General features: G+C 37.8%; 1 protein-coding gene across 2 annotated transcripts in view; it reads left to right on the forward strand.

The window, feature by feature from the left end:
- The window catches only part of Dennd6a (DENN domain containing 6A), a 66,523-nt gene extending 57,466 nt beyond the window's left edge, over positions 1-9,057 (forward strand). Inside the window, exons 16-20 of one of the 2 annotated variants that reach the window (XM_004864224.4) lie at positions 3,602-3,655; positions 3,765-3,874; positions 4,075-4,177; positions 5,483-5,557; positions 6,335-9,057. In XM_004864224.4, the coding sequence (XP_004864281.1) occupies positions 3,602-3,655; positions 3,765-3,874; positions 4,075-4,177; positions 5,483-5,557; positions 6,335-6,466 (474 nt within the window). In that variant the 3' untranslated portion in view covers positions 6,467-9,057. The remainder of the gene's footprint in view (positions 1-3,601; positions 3,656-3,764; positions 3,875-4,074; positions 4,178-5,482; positions 5,558-6,334) is intronic. The other variant, XM_087182320.1, reaches the window with a different exon arrangement.
- Positions 9,058-21,548: the final 12,491 nt, after the last annotated feature.

Here is a 21,548-nt window from a genome sequence, read left to right on the forward strand (position 1 = left end):
GTACCACTGAGCTACATCCCGGGTCCTTTTTGGAGATTTTTTGAGACAGGGTCTTGCTCTATAATTCAGGCTGGGCTTGAACTCACTAGCCCAGGCTGGCCTCAAACTCACGGCAGTCTTCCTGGCTCAGCCTCCCGTATGCTGCAATTATAGTCATGTGCCACCACATTCAACTCTCTGGATGTTGCTTCTTGTGCTATTGGGGTTCTGTTCAGGAAGTCTACCTGTGCTTGTGTCTTCGAGAATTTTTCCTATTAGTCTTCTAGATGATTCTTTCTGTTTTAATATGTAGGTCTTTAATCCATTTTCATTTTAGTTTAGTGCATGGTGAGAGATATAGGTCTGGATTCAGTCTTCAACATATAGAATGCCAGTTTTCCCTGGCATCTTTGTTTTTTTGAGACAGGGTCTCATGATAGAATCTATAACAATTTACTGTAACTCTCTAGTTTCTAGAATGATTGGCACTTACTTTGTAGCTACAACCCCAATATTCAAGTCTATAATTGAATACTGCTACTTTAGTCTCTTGATTTTTTTTTTTTTTTTTGAGACATGGTCTTGCTATATAGTTTAGGCCGGCCTTGAACTCACTATGTAACCCAGGCTGGCCTGGAATTTTCTGGCAATCCTCCTGACTCAGCCTCCCAAGAGCTGGGACTACAGAGGTGTGCCACCACACCCAGCCCCAGCATTATTTGTTAAAGAGGCTGTCTTGCCTCCAGAAAATGCTTTTGACCCCTTTGTTAAAGATTAGATGGCTGGGGCCGGGGATTTAGGTCAGTGGTTTCTCCGCCTGCTGCGCAAGCGCAAGGACCTGAGTTCGATCCCGGTTCCGAAAAAAAAAAAAAAAGATTAGATGGCTGAATGTGCCTAGGGTTTTTTCTGCATCCTCTGTTTCTTTCCATTGACCCACATGTCTATTTTTGTGCCAGTACCATGCTGTTTTTGTCACTATATAACTTAAAAGTCTGGGGTTGTGATGCTTCCTGCTTTACTCTTGTTGTCCAGGATTGCTTTTGATATTTTAGATCTCTTGTCCTTTCATATGAATTTTAAGATTGTTTTCTCTAGCTTTGGGAGGAATGGTTTTGGTATTTTGATTGGGATTATTTTAAATCTATGTTATCAGTTTTGGAAGCATGGCCATTTTGACAATATTCTGCCTGTTCAGGAACAGGGGATATCTTTCCATTTTCTGATGTCCTCTTTGAGCTCGTGTTTCAGAGTACTATAGTTTTCACTGTAGAGGTCTTTCATTTCCTTGGTTAGGTTAATTCCTAAGTATTTAACTTTTCTTTATGCTATTGTGAATAGTATTATTTTCCTAATTTCTTTCTCAGTGAATTGATTATTGGTGTAGAAAAATACTATTCATTTTTGTAGGATATCAGTCTGGGTTAGAGGTTGTTTTCTTTCAGGGCTTGAAACCATTCAACACAAATATTTGTAGAATAAATGACTACATGATTTGATTATTCTAAGGAACTCAGAGAAATGTCATATAAACAAATAGGCAGCATCATGATATAGTCCTAATCTGGAAACTCAATCATAGATTTTATATAGTTACCAATATAATTTACCTATGAACATCCTATGGGGACAACATGAAGGTCTTTGCCATTCATTTTAGGAAGAATTAATCTTTCTTGGTCTGAGAATGTCAGTCAATTTTGTTCCATTTAAACCTGTGTGTCAGACTAGAGGTTATAACCCAGTGGTAAAGCAGTTGTCTAGTATGTGAGGCTCTCGGTTCAATCCCTAACACTATAGGGGAAAAAATCTATGTAAGTAAATTAACTGTACTGTAGTGATTTAGCTCAGTGACTTTGTGCCTGCCTGACAAGCACAAGGTCCTGAGTTTGATTCCCAGTACCAAAAGAAAAAAAAAAAAAAGACTATAGACTAAACTCATGTAGGCATGAATTGATGTCTAAGGTGGGTTATTTTGGTCAGGTTATTTAGCCTTTTGGTTTTAGTTTCTCAGTAATACCTACACATAGGATAGCTGCAAGGAGTATAGGAGATCACACATATGAAATGTTATGTACGTTTTCTGGCACTCAGTAAGGTTAATTATTTCATTAAAATCTGGGCCAGGGCTGGTAACATGCACTTGTTGTCCCAGCTACTTTAACAGGGTGAGGTGAAAGGATCACTTGAGCCCATGAGTTTGAGACCAGGCTGGGCAACAGATCCTGCCTCAAAAAACAAAATACAAAATAGAAAACAAAAAAGAATTTCTTGGATTGTCCGAATTTAGTTAACTTTTTGTTGAATATGTGACTTCCTAACTCAATCTAAATTTAGCTCTATAGATTATGGAGAGTGATGGGGGTGTTGATTCCATAAAAAGTACGTATGATGAAAATATAGTGAATTTAGCAAAACTCAGACTCAGTTTCCCCTATTATATTCTTACTACACAGATAGATCATTTCTGTGACTCCAAGAGGGGTAGGAGTTTTTTTTTTCCCACCAGGAAACAGACAATCAATTCTGAAGCAACCACACACCAGCTGGATCTTCTCTAATTCCATTCTGGTACTATCTGAAGATGCATCATATCTCGAAGATTAAGGGCTCAATTCCCACAATATGCCCCCTCCATTAAATACCAGTCATAAACCCTGAATTGTTTCACCTATGCTTCTTACTGGCTGTAAATTGAGATTCCCAGAATCCTTTCTTTGAGGCTCAATAAATTTGCTTGAGTGGCTCACAGAACTCAGGGACAGGTTTATTATAACAGTTAGAGGTTTATTAGAAAGGATATTACAAAGGATACAGACAGAGACATACAGAGCAAGATGCGGGGGAAGAGGTACAGAGCTTCTGGGTCACTGCCCTCCAGGAACCTCAGCTATTTTAGAAACTCTCCAAACTCTTTTTCTTTTTTCTTTTTTGCAGTCCTAGGAATTGAACCAAGGCCTTCACACTAAGCTATATCCCAAGCCTTTACATTTTTTTTTCCCTCTCTTTTTGAGAAAGCTCTTGCTAAGTCACTGAATTGTCAGTCTGGGTTTGAACTTGTGATCCTTCAGACTCAGCCTCCTAGAGTGCTGAAATTACAGGTATGCATTACCACCCCTAGCTTGTCTTTTGGGTTTTTATGGAGAATTCATTGTATAGGCATGCTTGAAGCATGGGTACTGTGTCAAAATGTGATAGCACAAAAAGGGTATGATCTAATGCTGATAGACTGGGTAGAGAAGCCTGTAAGTTCTGTCCAGATTCTCAGCATTCCTTCCTCACAGGTATTGAGCAGAACTGCTTCTGAAATGGGGTCTTAACCTTCTACTGTCAGACAAAGTAGGTCAGAGATTTTCTTTTTTTGGGGGTGGGGTACCAGGGATCGAACTCAGGTTATTTTGTTTGTTTGTTTGTTTTTTGGTACTGGGGACTGAACTCGGGTCCTTGCCCTTGCACAGCAGGCGGGGAAACCGCTGAGGTAAACCCCCGGCCCAGAGATTTTCTTTATTGTCAGCAGCTTAGAGTTACTATGACTCACCTTGAGAAGAAAAAGTTTAAGACCTCTGTATAAGACTGTATAGGTAAGAATACCTAACTTTTATTGACTTTTTTTCCTTGTTTTTAGGAAAGATATGTGGCAAGCCTGATGCCTTTGCAGAAAACTATTTCTCCATGGAAGGTATAAATATTCCAATAAATTCCTATTTGAATTCTGTACCTGCAATGATCTTCTTTGAATATATACCGTACACTTCTAGTTTGTAAGCATAGTATATATTGTCCTTTAGAGCCCACCCCAATTAAGACAGTTCCTTCCAGAAGAATTTATGAAAACACTTGAAAAAGCAGGACCTCAGCTGACCTCTAGAATAAAAGGCGATTGGATTGGACTTTACCGGTTAGTCTTTTCCCCTTCCTTTCCACTCATCTGCAGATCTTTATTTAAAAAGAAAAGAAAGAAAAAAAGTAGCCTTAAACTTTTAGATTCTTTCTGGAAAATTCTATTGTTTATTATGGTTTTCTGAGCTGTCAGAAAGGTAACAAGTAGGGGAAATAAATGATAGTCAAACTTTGCTTTTTTAAAATTTATTTTTATAGGCATTTTCTGAAGTCTCCAAATTTTGATGGTTGGTTCAAAACCCGGCGGAAAGAAATCACCCAAAAATTGGAGGCACTCCATCTAGAAGCTCTTTGTGAAGAGGTTAGAAAATAGTGTGTTCGTGTGATGACTAACAACTGTTGAAAGTAAAAATAAAGTATTCCTTAGAGGTTGAAGATAATACCCATATCTACTTCTTTATACTGAGTAAAAATTGCCAATATTCAAAGATTATGTATCATGCCAGGGAATGTGTAGGTGCTTTAATCAGATTCTCTTTTTTTTTCCCCCCTGGTACTGGGGATCAAACTCAGGACCTTGGCCTTGTCAGGCAGCTGCCAGCACCACTGAGCTAAATCCCTGGCCCCAGATACTCTTTTTTAATCCTCACAATTTATTGAGGTAGGCATTTATGATCTCCATTATACAACACCTGTGGCTTAGAACGTGAGTGACTTGGCCTTAGTTCACATCACTGCTAAGTAGTAGAGCAAGAAGTGTACTAGAATGGACTTGCATTGGTCCAGAAGAGCTAATTGTGGATATTTTTTCCCAGTTCTGACTTTAGTGACCTCAGTTGGTAGCTTGAAATCATCTACAGTGAGAGTATACACCACAGAAGCTGTCAAATGTTATGAACTAGACATTTTTTTCTGAAGAACTGGTTGTTAAGTATTTTCCAGCACACCACGGAGAGAGGATTCCAATCCCAGCGGTCTAACTCCAGCTCTTATGCCTTATGACTTACCCTTTCCAGTTAGTATAAACTTTTCTTCATGTTGTTAGACTGATTTTTCATATTCTGTGATTTAGCGCACCATCCTATTTTAAACTACATGTGAAAATATAAATGATAACCTTATTTTTATTTAACTTTAAAATTGAGGTGGACTAACCTCAATGTTATGTTTCTAATAATAAACTTCCAGTGATTGTAGCTTTCAGAAAAAGAATACAACAAAGGCAACCACAAAGTAAGCCCAAGAAGAGCTTATTTGAAGATGCCAAGTTTCCACTCTGTAATGCATTCATGTTTATTCATCTTGATTTGTTATGTAATATTCCTCATAAATTCCTCATTTCTGTAGGGGGGAGGATAGTACTGCATTGAGTTACACTTTGCTTTCTGTTTCTTTACCTAAAAGGGCCACCTCAGAAAGGACTTTTCTTACATTTTGTTTTACTTCCAAGTATTAGACCATTATTCTGCCTAATTTTGAATGTTAGCTGATTGGCCATTTCTAGGATATCATGAGAATTATTCTGTACTATAATTCTATATCTGAGTTAAATACCCTGCTCTCCTTTCCCTTCTTGTCCTTCTTTCCCATCACCCTTGCCTATTGAAGCAGAGGTATAAATATCATTTTGAGTAAATAGTGATTTGGATTTTGTTTATTGTTCTAGGACCTACTTCTCTGGATCCAAAAACACACAGAAGTAGAAACAGTAGACCTTGTATTGAAGCTGAAAAATAAGCTGGTATGTAGCCAAATCAGGTGAAAATCAAATTGATCTTTCTGTGAAGTTATTTTCCTCCCATTTGAACTGAAAATCTGTGATATGTCTCAGAAGTAACTTTTTGAGGGCCAGGGATTTAGCTCAGTGGTTCTGCCACCTGCTTCGCAAGCGCAAGGTCCCGAGTTCGATCCCTGGTACCAAAAAACCAAAAAAAACCCAAAATCTTTTTGAATCAGAGGTCCTCAGGCAGATCATAATGATGTAATATTATTCTAGAGATATTTACATAGAGTCTAATGAACTCTACAAAAATGTCACCTTGCATTTAATATCGTATTATCTACAAATGTATATAGATACCTTTTATTGAGCTTAGCAATGTATTTAAACAGCATATTCTTGTTTTTTACTTTCTATTAATTTTAGTCTAAGACTAAAGTTTCCACATTGTTATACCATTAAACTTGTTTATATAGAGAATATAATATAGCTGGACATGGTGGCACACACCTATAATATCAGCATTCGGGAGGCTGAGGCAGGAGGATTGCCACTAGTTCGAGGCTAGCCTGGGCTACATAGTGAGTTCAGGCCCAGCCTGAACTACAAAACTACCTTGTCTCAAAAAGAAAAAGAAGGGCCGGGGATTTAGCTCAGTGGTTTCACCACCTGCTGTGCAAGTGCAAGGACCCGAGTTCAATCCCCGGTACCAAAAAAATAAAAAATAAAATGAGACAATAGAGAATATAGTATATAAATATAGGTTCATTTAAATACTGCCAAATGTTCCTTATGTAGTTGCAGGCTGATCGAGAACATTTACCTGTGAAACCAGACACTATGGAAAAGTTACGGACACATATAGATGCAATTATCTTAGCGTTGCCAGAGGATCTTCAAAGCATACTGCTCAAGACGGGCATGACATGATAATTTACCAGGATTTTCCAGCCAAAATGGATTGTGCAGCACGAAGCATACTGACGTTTCGATAGACACCCAAAGGAGATCTCCCCATGGCAGCAGAGTGGAAAATAGCTATGAACAGGAGATATAGGGTGGGAAGACTGTATTGTGTAAATAGACCTTTTTAGTGCATTATTTTTAAAAATGGATATTTGTGGTGGTTCTACTTTAATACTGAAATACTGAAAGGCATTTCTATATTTTTAATCATGTTCTAAAGTGCTCTTATAAGAGACCTGTGGGGCCATCAGTATGAGTGATTCCATACTGCAGTGCTGGCATTGCAGATATTTTTTTTTTAAATTGGTGCTGCTTTGCCCAATCATGTTAAAGCTCAGGGGGATATAAAAATAACATTCACACTGGCCATCCTCTTACAAAAGAAAAGACTGAACTGTCCAACTATAGTTAGAGGTAATTGATGCTTATGTAGTGCCTTCTGTTGTCCTACATGTTTCAGAGTCCAGCTGCTAGTCTTGAAGCTTTTTCTTAGCTTGATTATGATGTGTAATTTCATAAGGCGTTCTATTGAATAATCACTGCTTAAAAATATTTTTCTTGCTCCCCATCTTGCCTATTAGTAGGGATGTCGTTTTTTTCATTTGTCATATAGATTTTCATTTCACTGTTTACCATTTTCAAAATTTCAAGGCAAGAAAGCATCTTTTGTTAATTGTGAAAAAGTTTATTTTCTCTTACATTTTACTAATTGGGCCTATATAAACTAATTAGTTTGGATGTTTTTGAAGGCATTTTAATAATTATGAACTTCATAATTAGCTATTTTTAAGTGGAACTATTATTTTTAAGGTATCTGTAAGTCTTATATGTGATACTCATTTGAGTGATTATAAAATTGATTTCCCACATCATTTGTTGGGCAGTGCTATTTCCCCAAAATTCATGTTTTTCAGAACACTTCTTTTTTTTCCCTTTCCTCCTGGTATCAGGATCGAACTCAGGACCTTGTGTTTATGAGGCAGGTGTGGTGCCACTGAGCTAAATTCTTGGCCTTTTTTTTGTTTTTTTGAGACAAGTCTAGCTATTTGTTCATGCTCATTTTGAACTCAGTATGGAGCCCAGGCTGACCTGAAACTCACAGTGATCCTCTTGCCTCAGCCTCCCAAGTGCTGGGGTTACAGGCATGCCCCACCATGCCTGGCTTTTTTTTTGTTTTTGTTTTTGTTGGTACTGGGGATCAAACTCGGGACCTTGCGCTTGCAGGCGCTGGAACTACTGAGCTAAATCCCTGGCTCTACCCGGCTTTTTTTTTAAGGGACTTTTTTTTTTTCGGTCTTTTTTTCTTCTTTTTTGGTACTAGGAACTCAGGGCCTTGAGCTTTCCAGGTAGGTGCTGCGCTGCCACTGAGCTACATCCTCCGCCTCACGCCCAGCTTTTTCAGAACACTTTACTTGTTACTGTTTGACATGAGAACTTTTGCCTGAATCATTAGTTCTCTTTGTTGTTGTTTTTTATTTTTCTTTTGTTTATACTACCTTGCCAAAAATAGAAGAATGTGATTTGGTATAGTAAGATTGTTTGGTCTATGTTTGAGTGGGAGTGTCCTGCAGAAGCCAGTATTTAAAATAGGAACACATAATGTAGCACATATGTAAATAGTTGTGTCTTAATTACCTTCTACACCACCAAATTTAGTTGTATGTGTTTGTAAAAGAAATGGCTTCAGAAGCTATCTCTTGTTCGCTGTTGCTGTTAACACGTAAGGGCATTCCTGACCCAAGAAAGGTTCCTTATGTTTCTAAGTGTGGTCTGATCCCCAAATGTGCCCTTTTTTTAATGGATTCAGTCTCTTGAAGGATACTTCCAAATCATAGAGAGAATTTGGCATTTGGAAGAAATCAATTGCCTTGGATCATACAAGTTATTTTGTGAAACAACAGTTGTCCCTTCAGAGAGGGGCGACTACTTTTATATGCTAAAGTATTTCATAACTTTCTAGGAAACTTTATTTAGGTATAAATGGTCATCTTATTATTTTTCAAAAAGTTGTATTTTAATAATCTTACAATTTATATACAGTTTATGACCAGAATTTGAAAATTGTTTGTGTCATAGCAGGTGTCTTTAAAAAATTGTACCACTACAGGATGTATCATTTCAGGTTTATTTTGCACAGCTAAAGAGTAGCAAAAGATGCCCATTAGCATGATAATGGTATCTTCATACTTACTGTATTTAACTGAAACTTAACACATGTTGAAAAACATACTCGTCCATTTTCTCTCTTAATTTCAAATTATGTACTTGTAAGAATAACTTAAAGCTGCATTGGAAATCTGAGAAAGACTGACTGGTAACTTAATTTTTTATGTGTGGTTTTTGAGCAGTCTTTTTTTTATTTTTTAGAAGACTTTGTTAACATCTAAACTGCCATTTAATGTTTTATGTCCACCAGCATTAGAAGGAATCACTGCTTTAAGGGTCTTATGTAATGCCTAGTACCTTCTATTTACAGTGAAAAAGAGGAGGCATTTATGTGGAGGCATTTATGGTCATTACCAGAAACTGAATTAAAAGCCTTGCATTTTAAAGTACTTGGATATCTTGTGTTATTTCTGAGTGAGTTTGGAATGCTTGGGAAGGGGGAACATGGTTAATAAAACTTGTGCATTGTGATTTTTTTGAGGCCCTGGAAGTGAACCTCTCGCCTTTGTAATGAGCTGCATCCCCAATCCATTTTTTAATTTTTATTTTCAGATGGGGTCTTGTTGAGTCAATAAGTTGTCCAGGTTGGACTTGCATTTGTGATTATCCTGCCTTAGCCTCACACTCAGACTGTTGGTATTACAGGCCTGAGATACTAGGCCTGGCCCTGACAGACTTTTTTTTAAGAAGAAATTAAATGAAAACCTTTTTCTGTTTACTTCACTATGAACAGGTGAATAGTGCAGTTTAATAACAGATTAAGACATTTTTATGTACTTTGAATAGTGCATTGATTTTTTGAAATTCAGATAGAAATCTTTTAGCCAGGTATGGTTGGCACATGATTAGTCAGATACTTAGGCTGAAATGGATGAATGCATGGCTTGAGGCCATGAGTTTGAGACCAGGACAACAGTAGACCCCATCTAAAAAACATTTTTAAACCTATTTATCAAGCTTTTTCAAGGGAAACCACTGGGAAAAAATTTTTTTGCCAGCTATTTATCAGAGGACTACTACCTAGAACAAATAAACAATACAAATAATCAGAGCTCCCAGATTTAAAGATCCAGTCCAAAAATGGGCATCTGAAATGAATAGACACTTCTCAGACGAAGAAGTAGAAACAGTAAATATATGAAAAAGTATTCAACTTCACTGGTCATTTGAAAGGTGCAAATTAATGCTGAGATTCCATCTCAATCCAGAAAGAATGGCTGCTATCAAGAAATCAACCAATAACAAATGCTGGTGAGGCTGTGGGGAGAAAGGAACCCTTTTCCAGTTTGGTGGGAGTTCAGGCTGGTACAACCACTGTGGAAATCTGTGGAGATTCCTCAAAGAACTAAAACTAGAGGGCCAGGGATTTAGCTCTGGTTCTGACGCCTGCCTCGCAAGTGCAAGGTCACGAGTTCAATCCCCGGTACCAAAAAAAAAAAAAAGAACTAAAACTAGAGGTTCCATTTGACCCAGCTATTTCTCTTGGTATCTTCCCAAAAGAATTAAAAGCATCATACCACAGCAATATATTCACACCCATGTTTATGGTGGCACAGTTTGTAATAGCTAAAACTTGGAAACAGCCAAGACCATCAACCAACAAATAGATAAAGAAGATGTGGGGGTTTTTTATACAATGGAGTACTACTCTGCTGTAAAAAGGCTGAACTTCAGACATTTATAGGTAAATGGATTCACCGTGAGACTTTTTTTTTTTTGTACCGGGGATTGAACTCGGGTCCTTGCGCTTGCACAGCAGGCGGCAAAACCACTGAGCTAAATCCCCCGTAGACCATACTCTTTAAGTGAAATAAATTGGATACACAAAGTTAAATAACCCATTGTTTCTCTGGTGTGAGAAACCAAAAGTGGAAATAAGGACTAAAATTTATAGTAGACATTGGGAAATGGGAAGAAAATGTTCAAATGGCAAGGAGAACAAGGGGGGAGGGAGGGAGAAAGGAAGGAAGGGACAAGAAAAAAACTGCAAATAGAAGGAAAAATGGAAACAAAGCTTTTATACATAGACGAAGGGGAAAAAGGCAGAATGTATCATGTACATGTGCAGATTCCCTATGATGAGTGTTATTATGTATGCCTAAAATGTACCAATAAATGGTTTGATATTAAAAAATAAACCTGTTTATCTAAGTATTGTAACATTTTCATTTGGTACTTTTCTTTTTTTAAAACTCTAAATCTCAAATTTATTCTTCCTCTCCTTTTTAAAAGTAGCAGTTATAAGGGCCGGAGGTGTAGCTCAGTGGTGCCACATCTGCCTGGCAAGCACAAGGTCCTGAATTCGATTGCTGGTACCAGAGGAAAAAAAATACAGGGCCAGGGATTTAGCTCAGCAGTTTCACCGCCTGCTGTGAAAGCGCAAGGACCCGAGTTTGATCCCCAGTACCAAAAAAACCAAAAGAAAAAAACCCCAATAAAAGCAGTTATAAAATAGTTCAGTAGTAGAGCGCTTGTCCCAATGTCCCCCCCCCCGATGAAAGAAAAAAATCTCAAAAGTAGCAAGTAAATTATATTGTTGTTTGGGGTTTAACTTGTTTGTTAAAAATAAATTAAATGTTACTCCTTTTTTTTTCTTTTTTTCTTTTTTGGTACTGGGGATTGAACTCGGGACCTTGCACTAGCAAGGCAGGCGGCAGAACCACTGAGCTAAATCCCCAGTCCCATGTTACTCATTTTTGAAATTACTGAATAATATCCTACTGTGAAATATTTTATTTTAGTATATTTAAGAGATGCCATTAATTTTTTATGGCTTTGCCAGGGATTTAGCTTAGTAGCACCGTGCCTGCCTCGCAAGCACGAGTTCCTGAGTTTGATCCCTGGTACCACACACACAAAAAAATTTTATGGCTTGAACAACAGAAGTTTTATTTTCTCATCATTCAAGAGACAAGAAATCCAAAATGAGTATGTCAGCAGGATAGCTGTGGTATGATGCTTTTACTTCTTTTGGGAAGATACCAAGAGGGGGAATAACTGGGTCAAATGGAACCTCTAATTTTAGTTTATTGAGGAATCTCCACACTGATTTCCATAGTGGTTGTACCAGCCTATACTCCCACCACCAGTGGAGAAGGGTTCCTTTTTTTTTTTGCAGTACCGGGAATCGAACTTAGGACCTTGCACTTGGGAGGCAGGCACGGTGCCACTGAGCTAAATCCCCAGTCCCTAGAAAGGTTCCTTTTTTCTCAGCCCCTTCAGCATGTTATTGGTTGAATTCTGTCTGGATTGGGATAGAATCCAGTGTTGTTTTATTGTCCATTTCACAAATGACCAGTGGTGTTGAACATTTTTTTCATATATTTATATGCTGTTTTTACTTCATCTGAGAAGTATCTTGAACGATACTCATATTTGTATCAGGTCTTTAAACTTGGGAGGTCTGAACTTTTTGTGTTCTTTATTTTAGGTAGTATTACTTTGATGAATAGCTGGTAAAAAAATTTTCCCACTCAGTGGTTTGTCTCTTCACTCTGTTGGTTTCTTTTGCTGTGCAAACACTTTTTAATGAGATCCCAGTTGTTGATTCTCTGTATTTCCTGTGTAATTTGGGTTTTATTCATAAAGTCTTTGCCTATTCCTATGTCTTCAAGAATTCTACCTATTCACTCTTCCAGCAGAGTTAGTGTTTCTGTTTTAATATTTAGATCTTTGATCCATTTTTATTTTAGTTTAGTGCATGGTAAAAGATATGGGTCTAGTTTTGTTTTGTTTTATTTGGTACCGGGAATTGAACTTGGGACCTTGTGGTTGCGAGGCAGGCAGCAGAACCACTGAGCTAAATCCCTGCCCTGATAGGGGTCTAGTTTTAATCTTTGGATGTGAAAAGAGTTTTTCCTGCTCCAATTATTATAATAAAGAGGCTGCTTTCTTCCAGTGAAGGTGTTTGGCCCCTTTCTCAAAGATAAGGTGGCTGCCTGGTGTGATGGCTCATGCCTGTAATCCCAGCACTTGGGAGGCTGAGGCAGGAGGATTACCATGAGTTCGAGGCTACCCTAGGCTACATAGTAAGTTTAAGGCCAGTCTGAACTACATAGACCCTGTCTCCACACACACACACAAGTGGCTGCATGTGTTTGGAGTTGTTTCTACATTTTTAAATCTGTTCCATCGATCCTTGAGTCTGTTTTTTCCCCAGTACCATGCTGCTTTTATCATTTTAGCTTGTAGTATAATTTCAGGTCAGGGATTGTGATGCCCCTAACCTTGCCTTTGTTGCCCGGAATTGCCTTTGCTAGTCTAGGTCTCTTCTAGTTTCAAATGAATTTTAGGATTGTTTTCATTAATTCTGTGAGGTATGTTATTGGTATTTTGATCAGAATTGCACTAAGTCTGTATAATAATTTTGAAAGCATGGTCATTTTCACTTCTAGGTTCTTCCTACTCAAAACAAGGGATATCTTTCCATTGTCTGATATCCTCTTCAATCTCCTTTTTTAGAGTACTGTAGTTTTCAATATAAGGTCTTTTACTTCCTTTGTTAGATAGATTCCTAGGGTTACCGCTTCTCCCCCTGTCCTGGTACTGGGGCATAGTACCACTGAGCTAAATCACCAGTCCTAGGTATTTCATTTTTTTGGATGCTATTGTGAAAGGTGTTGTTTCCGTAATTTCTCTCTTAGTTCATTATTTGTGTACAGGAATACTATTGATTTTTGATTGTTGACTTTGTATCCAGGTATGCTACTGAATTTGGTTATTAAATCTAGAAGTCTTTTTTTTTTTTTTTTAGTTCAAAAGATGTTTTAGTTTACTACTTTGGGCTTTATTCTACAGAGCTATTGTACCAAGCTGTTGACTGTATATTGGACAGGCTATAATGAAAAGCAAGCTATTTTCTTTCATTTTCAGGAGTCTGCCTAGTTTTGTTTTTCTTTCTTTCTTTTTTTTTTTCCCCCATTAACTTTATTGGTACATTTTAGGTATACAATACAGTTACATTCATCATTGGGATCTTGTACCATTACATGAGTCTCTTGGTTCTTATTTTTTTTCCCCTTTCCCTTGCCCTCCCTTCACCCCCTCCGCCCTTCCCTATTTGCAAAGACCTTGTTTCCATTTTTTTCCTCTTCTCATATTTTTTTCCTTTCCCCTTTTTCCCTTCCCCAACCCCTCCCAATTCCCCTGCTCGTTTAGACCTTTTCTTCCAGTTACACAGTATCAGTTATACATTTTTTAAATTACAATATTAAGATCTAGGAGACATTACCACAGATTTTACAGAATTTAAAAGGATATAGAAAGTATATTACAAAAATCTTTTTTAAAATAAATTTGACAACTTCTAAGAAGTAACTTAGAAGACAAATTAAAGAAACCAACTCTGGAGTAAATATAAAATTTGAATAGCACCTATTAGAGAAAGTATATTCCTAGCTTGAAAACCTACCTATATGACAACAGCAGGCTCATAAACATTTTAACTGATAAATTATATGAAACAATTAAAGCAGAAAAAAGAAGGAACACTTCTCCCCTCATTTTAGGAAATCAACATTGTGCTAATCCTAAAACTGGATAAAGATAATAGAAGAAAAAAGTGTGAACATAGATAGAAATTTGTTGAACAAAACAAACTATTAGAAGTCAGATCTGGCAGGATGTAGAAAGTGGTTTTGTTATAGGGCTGGCAGTGTTGGTTCAGCATTGGAAGATCCAACCCCAAAAGTAATCATTTTAACAGAGGAAAGGAGAAAGCCATTATGATCCTGTCACTAGTTGGAGAAAGAGTATTGGACTAAATTCTACAGCTGTTCATGGTAAAAGCTATCAGGAGACCAGAAGTAGAACAGAACCTTCTCAACACATCAAAGACATGTACTCCATACTTCCAACAAAAACTCCTTCTATGAATGGAGACAATACAATGCTTTCTCCCTAAAGTGGGGAACAAGGGCATATATGCCTACTCTTCATCTGTCCATTAGACTTTGAAACATAGGTCTAAACCAAAATAGTCTGGCAATAAAATGACACAAGTAGGATAGGATTGGCACAGCAGAAGCAAAATCTTTATATGTAGATGAAATGATCATCTACAGAGAAAATACTAAGAAATCTCTAGGAGCCCCTAGAACTTGTACTTGAATTTAGCAGGATTAGAAAACACAAGGTACGTATAAAAATTCAGGTCTGTGTATACTTGCTATAAATGAAGAACTGGATATTGAAATTTTAAAGTTATGTAGGAGTACAAAGGACCCAGAAAAGCCAAAAACAAAAACAAAAACAGTGTTGGAAGACGTTTAGCACCCAATTTTAAGACTTCTTCTAAAGCTACAGTAATCAAGGCAGTGTTGGTATAAGGAAAGACATATAGATCATTTGAAAAAAACAGAGAATCTAGAAATAGAACCACACATATATGGTCCACTGAGTTTTGAAAGATTATTTAACATTAGCATTTTATGGACTATAAACTCGATTCAAGAGCCAAGGAAGAGATGGTGTCTTCAGCAAATGGCACTAGAACACCTGGTATCCGTATACAAAAAATTAACCTCAACCATTTTTTTCCATACATGAAAATAACTTGAAGGGATCTATGAACCTAAATATGAAAGCCTAAAAGTATAAAACTTTAAGAAGAAATTATAAGGGAAAATATTTATGAATTTAAGGTAGGCAAGAACTACCTAGGATACAAAAGACATGATGTATAAAAGAAAAAATTGAAAAATGAGATTCCATCAAAATTTAGAACTTTAAATGACATCATTAAAATGAAAAGTAGTCCTTAGACCATATTTACAATGCATATAACCTATGAGCAGAATATATAAAGAATTCTTAGAGCTCATTAATAGACAACGTAGTTAAAATGTAGACATAAGAAGATGATAAATAGCCAGTATAGCACAAGGAATGGTGTGAATTCTAGAATCAGAAAAATACTAATCAGTACAATAACAAGATTGAATTATACACTCATTAGGGAGATGAAGTCAAAAGTTTTAAAAGCCTTGTCATGACTTTTTCTTTTTGTTGGATTCTCCCCCTTTGTGTTTAATTTGTCACGACCAATGGATTCATTCTGCTGGGTTTCCTGGGGTTGTGATCCTCATTGTCTTTTCCTAGGGTATTGTCTAAAATTTTTTGGAGTGCTGGTTTGGTATTCATGAAGTTCCTGAGGTGCTCTTTATCATGAAAGTATCTTATTTCTCCATCAATTTTGAAAGATAGTTTTTCAGGGTACATCAATCTGGGTTGGAGGCTGTTTTCCTTTAGGGCTTGAAATACGTCACTCCAAGCTCTTCTTGCCTTGAGGGTTTGCACTGAGAAGTCTGCTGTGATTCTGATGGGCTTTCCTTTGAATGTGATTTGTTTCTTTTCTCTCACTGCTTGTAGAATTTTATTCTTCTGTTGGATTTCTGGAATCCTAACTATTATATGCCTATGTGTAGATTCTTTTTGATTAAGGCTAGCTGGAGTCCTACATGTCTCACTTATCTGTATGTCAAGTTTTTTTCCCCTCCTTGGGAAGTTTTCTGCCATCACTTCTGTGAAGAGTTTTTTTTATGTCATCTGCACTCTCTCCTCTTTCTTCATTGACTTCAATCAGTCTTACGTTATTCTTTGCATCATCTAGGAGCTGGTGGATTGATTTCTCATGTTCCCTTACAATTTTAAAGCAATTTTTCTTTTCCTCCTCACTAATTGCTATCTTATCTTCTATATGTGAAATTCTGTCCTCACATTGGTTCATTCTGCTGCGCAGACTTTCGATGGAGTTTTTAATCTCTTGGAAATCTGTTTGTATCTGTTTTATGGATTCCATTTGTTTCCTATGTTGGGATTCCATCATATTCCTCAGATCCTCTATTTTTTTTATCTGTGTCCTCTCTAGATTTATTAATCATGTCTTGCACCATGAGCAAAATCTTTGCTGTTATCTGAGTAATTATTTCTGATTTCATTTTTCCCAGATCCTCTTTTGTTACCAGTTCAGAGAGTCCAGGTGGTTGAGTATCAGGGTGTTCCATCTCGTTTCCCTTTGGGGTTGCTGTAGGTGATCTGGAAGTCTGTTTTTGAGGCTTGTTTATGTGTCTTCTCATTTCCACGGGAGGAGGGGTGCTTCTGGTGCCCATGCGGCTCACCTTCTGTGCCCTAGGAGCTTGGGATGGCACCAGGGGAGCTTCCTTCCCGATGCTGGGACCAGCTGAGCTTCACTGCCCTAGGAGCCTGGGACGGAGGTGGGGAGCTTCCTCACCACTTCGCCATCTTCCCGGAAGCTTTCTAGTTAAAGTTTTGAATTTTGATGAAGTTCTACTTATGAACTTGTTCACTTAAGTATTGTGTTTCTGGTATGATACCTCTTTGCCTACCCAAAAGTCACAAAGCTTTTCTCCTATTTTTTTGTCTGGGAATTTTATTGTTCTGGGTTTTATATTTAGGTATATAAATCATTTGGAACTAATTTTGGTCTTGTGTAAAGTATGGATCTATGAGGGGTTTTTTTGTTCTTTTGTATGACTATCCAGTTCCCATACCATTTGTTGAAAAGTTTTCATTTGTCAAAATCAGTTGCAGTGTTTTGCACTTTTACAAATTCAAGTGTCCATACATATGATTTTATTTTTGCACTTCCTGTTTTCGTCTATTGGTATATATTTATGTCTTTATGCCAATACTATACTGTCATGATTGCTATGGTTTTATTCTTGAAATTGAGTAATGTTAGCTCTCCAACTGTCTTTTTAAAAATTAAGTCCTATACATTTCTCTGTGAATTTTAGAATCATACTTGAATTTCTAAAAGAATTCCTGCTGGGATTTTAGTTGGGATTGCATTGAGTCTGTAGATCCATTTGAGGGAGAATTGGTTTCTTGAGTTTTCTGAAGCACAAACAAAAATGTATCTTTCTGTCTATGTGTTTTTTAATTTCAGTAATGTAGTTTTTTAGGGTACAGATGTTTCACATCTGTGTGATTTATCAGTAGTGGGTTTTGTTTGTTTGTTTTGTTTTTGGTACCAGGGATCAAACTCGGGACCTTGGGCTTGCAAGGCAGGCGCTGGAACCACTGAGCTAAATCCCCAGCAGTGGTTTTTTTTTTTTTAAGACAAAAGATGTTAATGTGTGAGTTGTTTTTTCTAAACTGAAACCTCAGAATTAAAGCTTAATTGCAGTGTTGGCACTTTGCTATAAATACAGTGAACCCATGACTTATGAACTCAATTCATTTGCAAGGGCTGGTTGTAAATCAAGTTGGTTGGAAGTCAAGACAACTTTCCCCATAATAATGGAAATATTCATAATGCATCATGAACCTCCCAAAGCACCCCTTAACTTTTTCATAATAAAAAGGGTTGTATAATGTGTGTAATTTACCAGAAACACAAATAATTTTCCTAGTGTATTCACCAGAAAGTTATAAAACGTGCTGCATAGTTTACCAGAAACAATTTCATACTGTACTCACCATTCAAGTTGACATCTTTGGCGTGCAGGAAGGGAGGATGAAATGGAAGGTGATTATTGTTTGGAAGGAGAGGCCCCTTCCATGAGAACATCAGGAATCTGGCTCTCTGGTGTCCTTTTTCTTTGGGGGAGTATGTAGCCCACTAGGGCCTGGTTCTGGCTCACTGGTCTCAACCTTTTCAGAACTAAAAAGTGGTGTAAGGTGATCTGTTTCTGTGTTTTCTTTAACACTGTTCTGTTAGTATAACATGACATTGTCATTAAGCAAGTGAATGCAACGATTGGCTTTTTCTCTTTTATCTTACATTCACACAATGAAATTCATCCCATAAAAGTTAAATTTTTATTGCTGATATTAACACCTAAAATGTCCACAGTATATGAAAAAAGTAATCTATTTTTATTTTTTAATTTATTTTTGGTACCGGAGATTGAACTCAGGACCTTGTGCTTCCGAGGCAGGCAGCGGAAACACTGAGTTAAATCCCCAGCCCTGAAAAAAGTAATTTATATAGGTGTGAGAAACAAAAAAGGAGATGACCCATGTTTCATTTCAGCTTTGGCAGCTTTAAAAGAGCTTTATTGGCATGCCAGTATGCTTACTGACAGGTCATTGGGTCAAATAGCAGACATATACAGGTCACAAAACAACTCACTCAAAAAGAATCTCTAAACTCAAAGATAAAATTGTAGGATAAGAGACGATTGCTAGAACAACAGGTTTCCATGTATTATGCTCATTTAAACCGAAAGGTCACAACTACAAAGAAGTTTGCATAAGGTAGGGGGCAAGAAGGGGAAATAACAGGTGCTGTTTGGGACAGATTGTGTCTTCTGAGCTCACCTAATGAGAGATGGGGGAAGGGAAGCCCTTGTGAAGTAGGGATAAAAGCTCACTGCTTTTTAAATCAAGTGTTCCTGTCTTAGGAAAGACACCCATCTTGCAAGGTCCTCTGTGATTAAACATCCATGTTCCACTGCACTGTCCACCTCCAAGTTCATTCTTTAAATTTTGAACAGTGATCCTTTTCTCATATAGGAATAGTAGTTTTTCAAAGAGAAAAATCTGGAAGAATATGTGTTAAACTAATTATAGTTCACCCAATCTAAAGATTTTAAAAATTACTTAAATGATACACAAATTTATCTTGTTAATACACAAAACACATTTTTAAATGTTCACAGCAGCTTTATTGATAATAGCCCAAAACTTTTAAATGAACAACCAAAAGACTACTAATTGTCCATTGGTAAATGGATAAATACTGGTATATCCATACGAAGGAACAGTGCTTGCAATTAAAAAGAAAACTGATACACGCAATAACATAGATGAATTTCAAAATCATGCTAGGAGAAAGAAGTCAAGCACAAAAAATGTATTTTCTTTCTTTCTTTCTTTGGTTTTTGAAACAGGGTCTTGCTATGTAATTCAAGCTGGCCTTGAACCCACTGCGCAGTCCAGGCCGGACTCAGATTTGCTGCAGTCCTCCTGTTGTAGCCTCCAAAATGCTAGGATTACAAGCATGCACCTCACACCAAGCTTTATATATTCCTATTTAAATAAAATATTGCAAAAGAGAAAACTATAATTTTCGGTTTTGTTTTTCTTTGAGTTTTTTGAGACAGTGTCTCTCTATGTAGTTCATATTGGCCTTGAACTCACTATGTAATTAAGGTTGGACTCACAACAATACTCCGGCCTTAGCTCCCTGAGTGTTGGAATTATAAGCGTGCTGCCACCATGCAGGGCTGAAAAAAGACTAGTAACTGGTCTGTGGTTGGCCTGGGGCTAGTGGTGAAGACAGGATGACTACAGAGGAGCACAAGGGAACACTCTGGGATAATAGGTGTCCGAGACAATGATGATGGCTATACTACTAAACACATTTGTTGAAAGTGTACAGTTAAAATTGGTTAATGTTATGGCAGTAATTGTATCTCAGTAAAGCAGATTTTTAGAAGTATCAAGCTTTCCTTTGACTACCACTTCACAAACCATTTTCTTTACTCCTTAGGAGCACCCTTTTGTATCCTCTACAATTTTATCAGGTAAATACTACTACTGCAAATGGATTCTACTTGAAGGTTTTGTTCTACATTCTCTGAAATACATGAGCGAAAAGATGTGTATTTTTATATTATTTACACTATGCCCTCCTGGCTAACTTTACTCTGGAGAGCTTTTCATTAGAATACTGAATATAGTTCTGTGTCTAACTCCTGACTGTATTCCACAGTATCGTTATAAGATAGCTTGTCCATCTTCTCACTCAACGATGTTTATTAGCAGTGTGCCAAACCGGGGACTACAATGAAGTTTTAAAAAGGTCTAGTTCTCTGACTGTCTACAATTTGAGACTAATGTACAGGGGAGGATGTCAATAACAACATTAAATATGAAATCATAAATAGGAAGAGAGGTTATGATGCTTTGAGCCTGCGAAATAGATCTATTTGGCTAGGTCAAGAACGTTTCAAGGGGAAACACTGTAACAGTTCTAAGGGCGGTTGAAGACGCTATGACTAGCTTTAAGGGTGGGGCCTGCGAACACTACTAAACTTCAGCAACAGTGTGGTGAAATTTATTGGAAAGTGGCCTTTGAAACTTTCTACATACAACATTTATGCCTTATTTTGTAATTGGGAAAATAAGGTCATAAGTATTTTCTGAAACGAAGCTTTCTACTTGAACCCGAGGAATAAATCTTTCGAGTTTCTTGGAGAAAAAAATGCTGAAGAAAGCAAGGTGTCCTCGTTGATTTGCTCCCCGCCCCGCTTTCCTTCTGGCGCCAGCCTCGTACTGGGGATCGAACCCAGGGATTTCACACTGGGCTACATCCCCAACTCTTTTTTTTTTTAAATTTTGAGATACAGCCGAACTTAGGCTCCTCACATGTCGGCCTCCCAGGGTGCTGGGATCTCTGGCGTGCTGTGTCCGAGCTCTCTCGTCTCCACACAGGATCAGCGATCTTCAGGACGACCTGCCAAGGGGGCCTAGCACCTTAATAGGCTGTCGCCCTTTCTCCCCTCGCAGGTCTTCTAACTACAGTATTTTTCTGTCGGGAAGGAAGGGCCCATCTTCACTTTTCCACTTAGGACAAGCGTTTGGCCGCGCAACGTATACTTTCGTGGGATTCTGGAATTCCCATCGACGCTCAAAGAGCAGAAAGAAGTCCGCTACCTAACTAGTGAGGGTCACCGCCTTCCCGCAAGCACAAAGACTACAACTCCTATGGTGCATTCACATGCGCGGAAGCGTCTCTCCTCGAGGCTGATTGGAGGCAGCGAAGCGATGCATCATGGGACTGTGTCTCCCAGTGCGCCTGTGCCCAGTGACGTCGCCGGTTCCTGGATCCACGTCCGGGAGGGGGAGGTGGCGGGGAGAGTTGCACGTCAGCGAAGCTGGCCAATCCCGATGTGCGCAGACGCAGTAGTTC

The sequence above is a fragment of the Heterocephalus glaber genome, unplaced genomic scaffold (assembly GCF_053883595.1).
Source record: "Heterocephalus glaber isolate CG9 unplaced genomic scaffold, H.glaber_assembly_v1.0 deba00001472, whole genome shotgun sequence".
NCBI lineage: Eukaryota > Metazoa > Chordata > Mammalia > Rodentia > Bathyergidae > Heterocephalus > Heterocephalus glaber.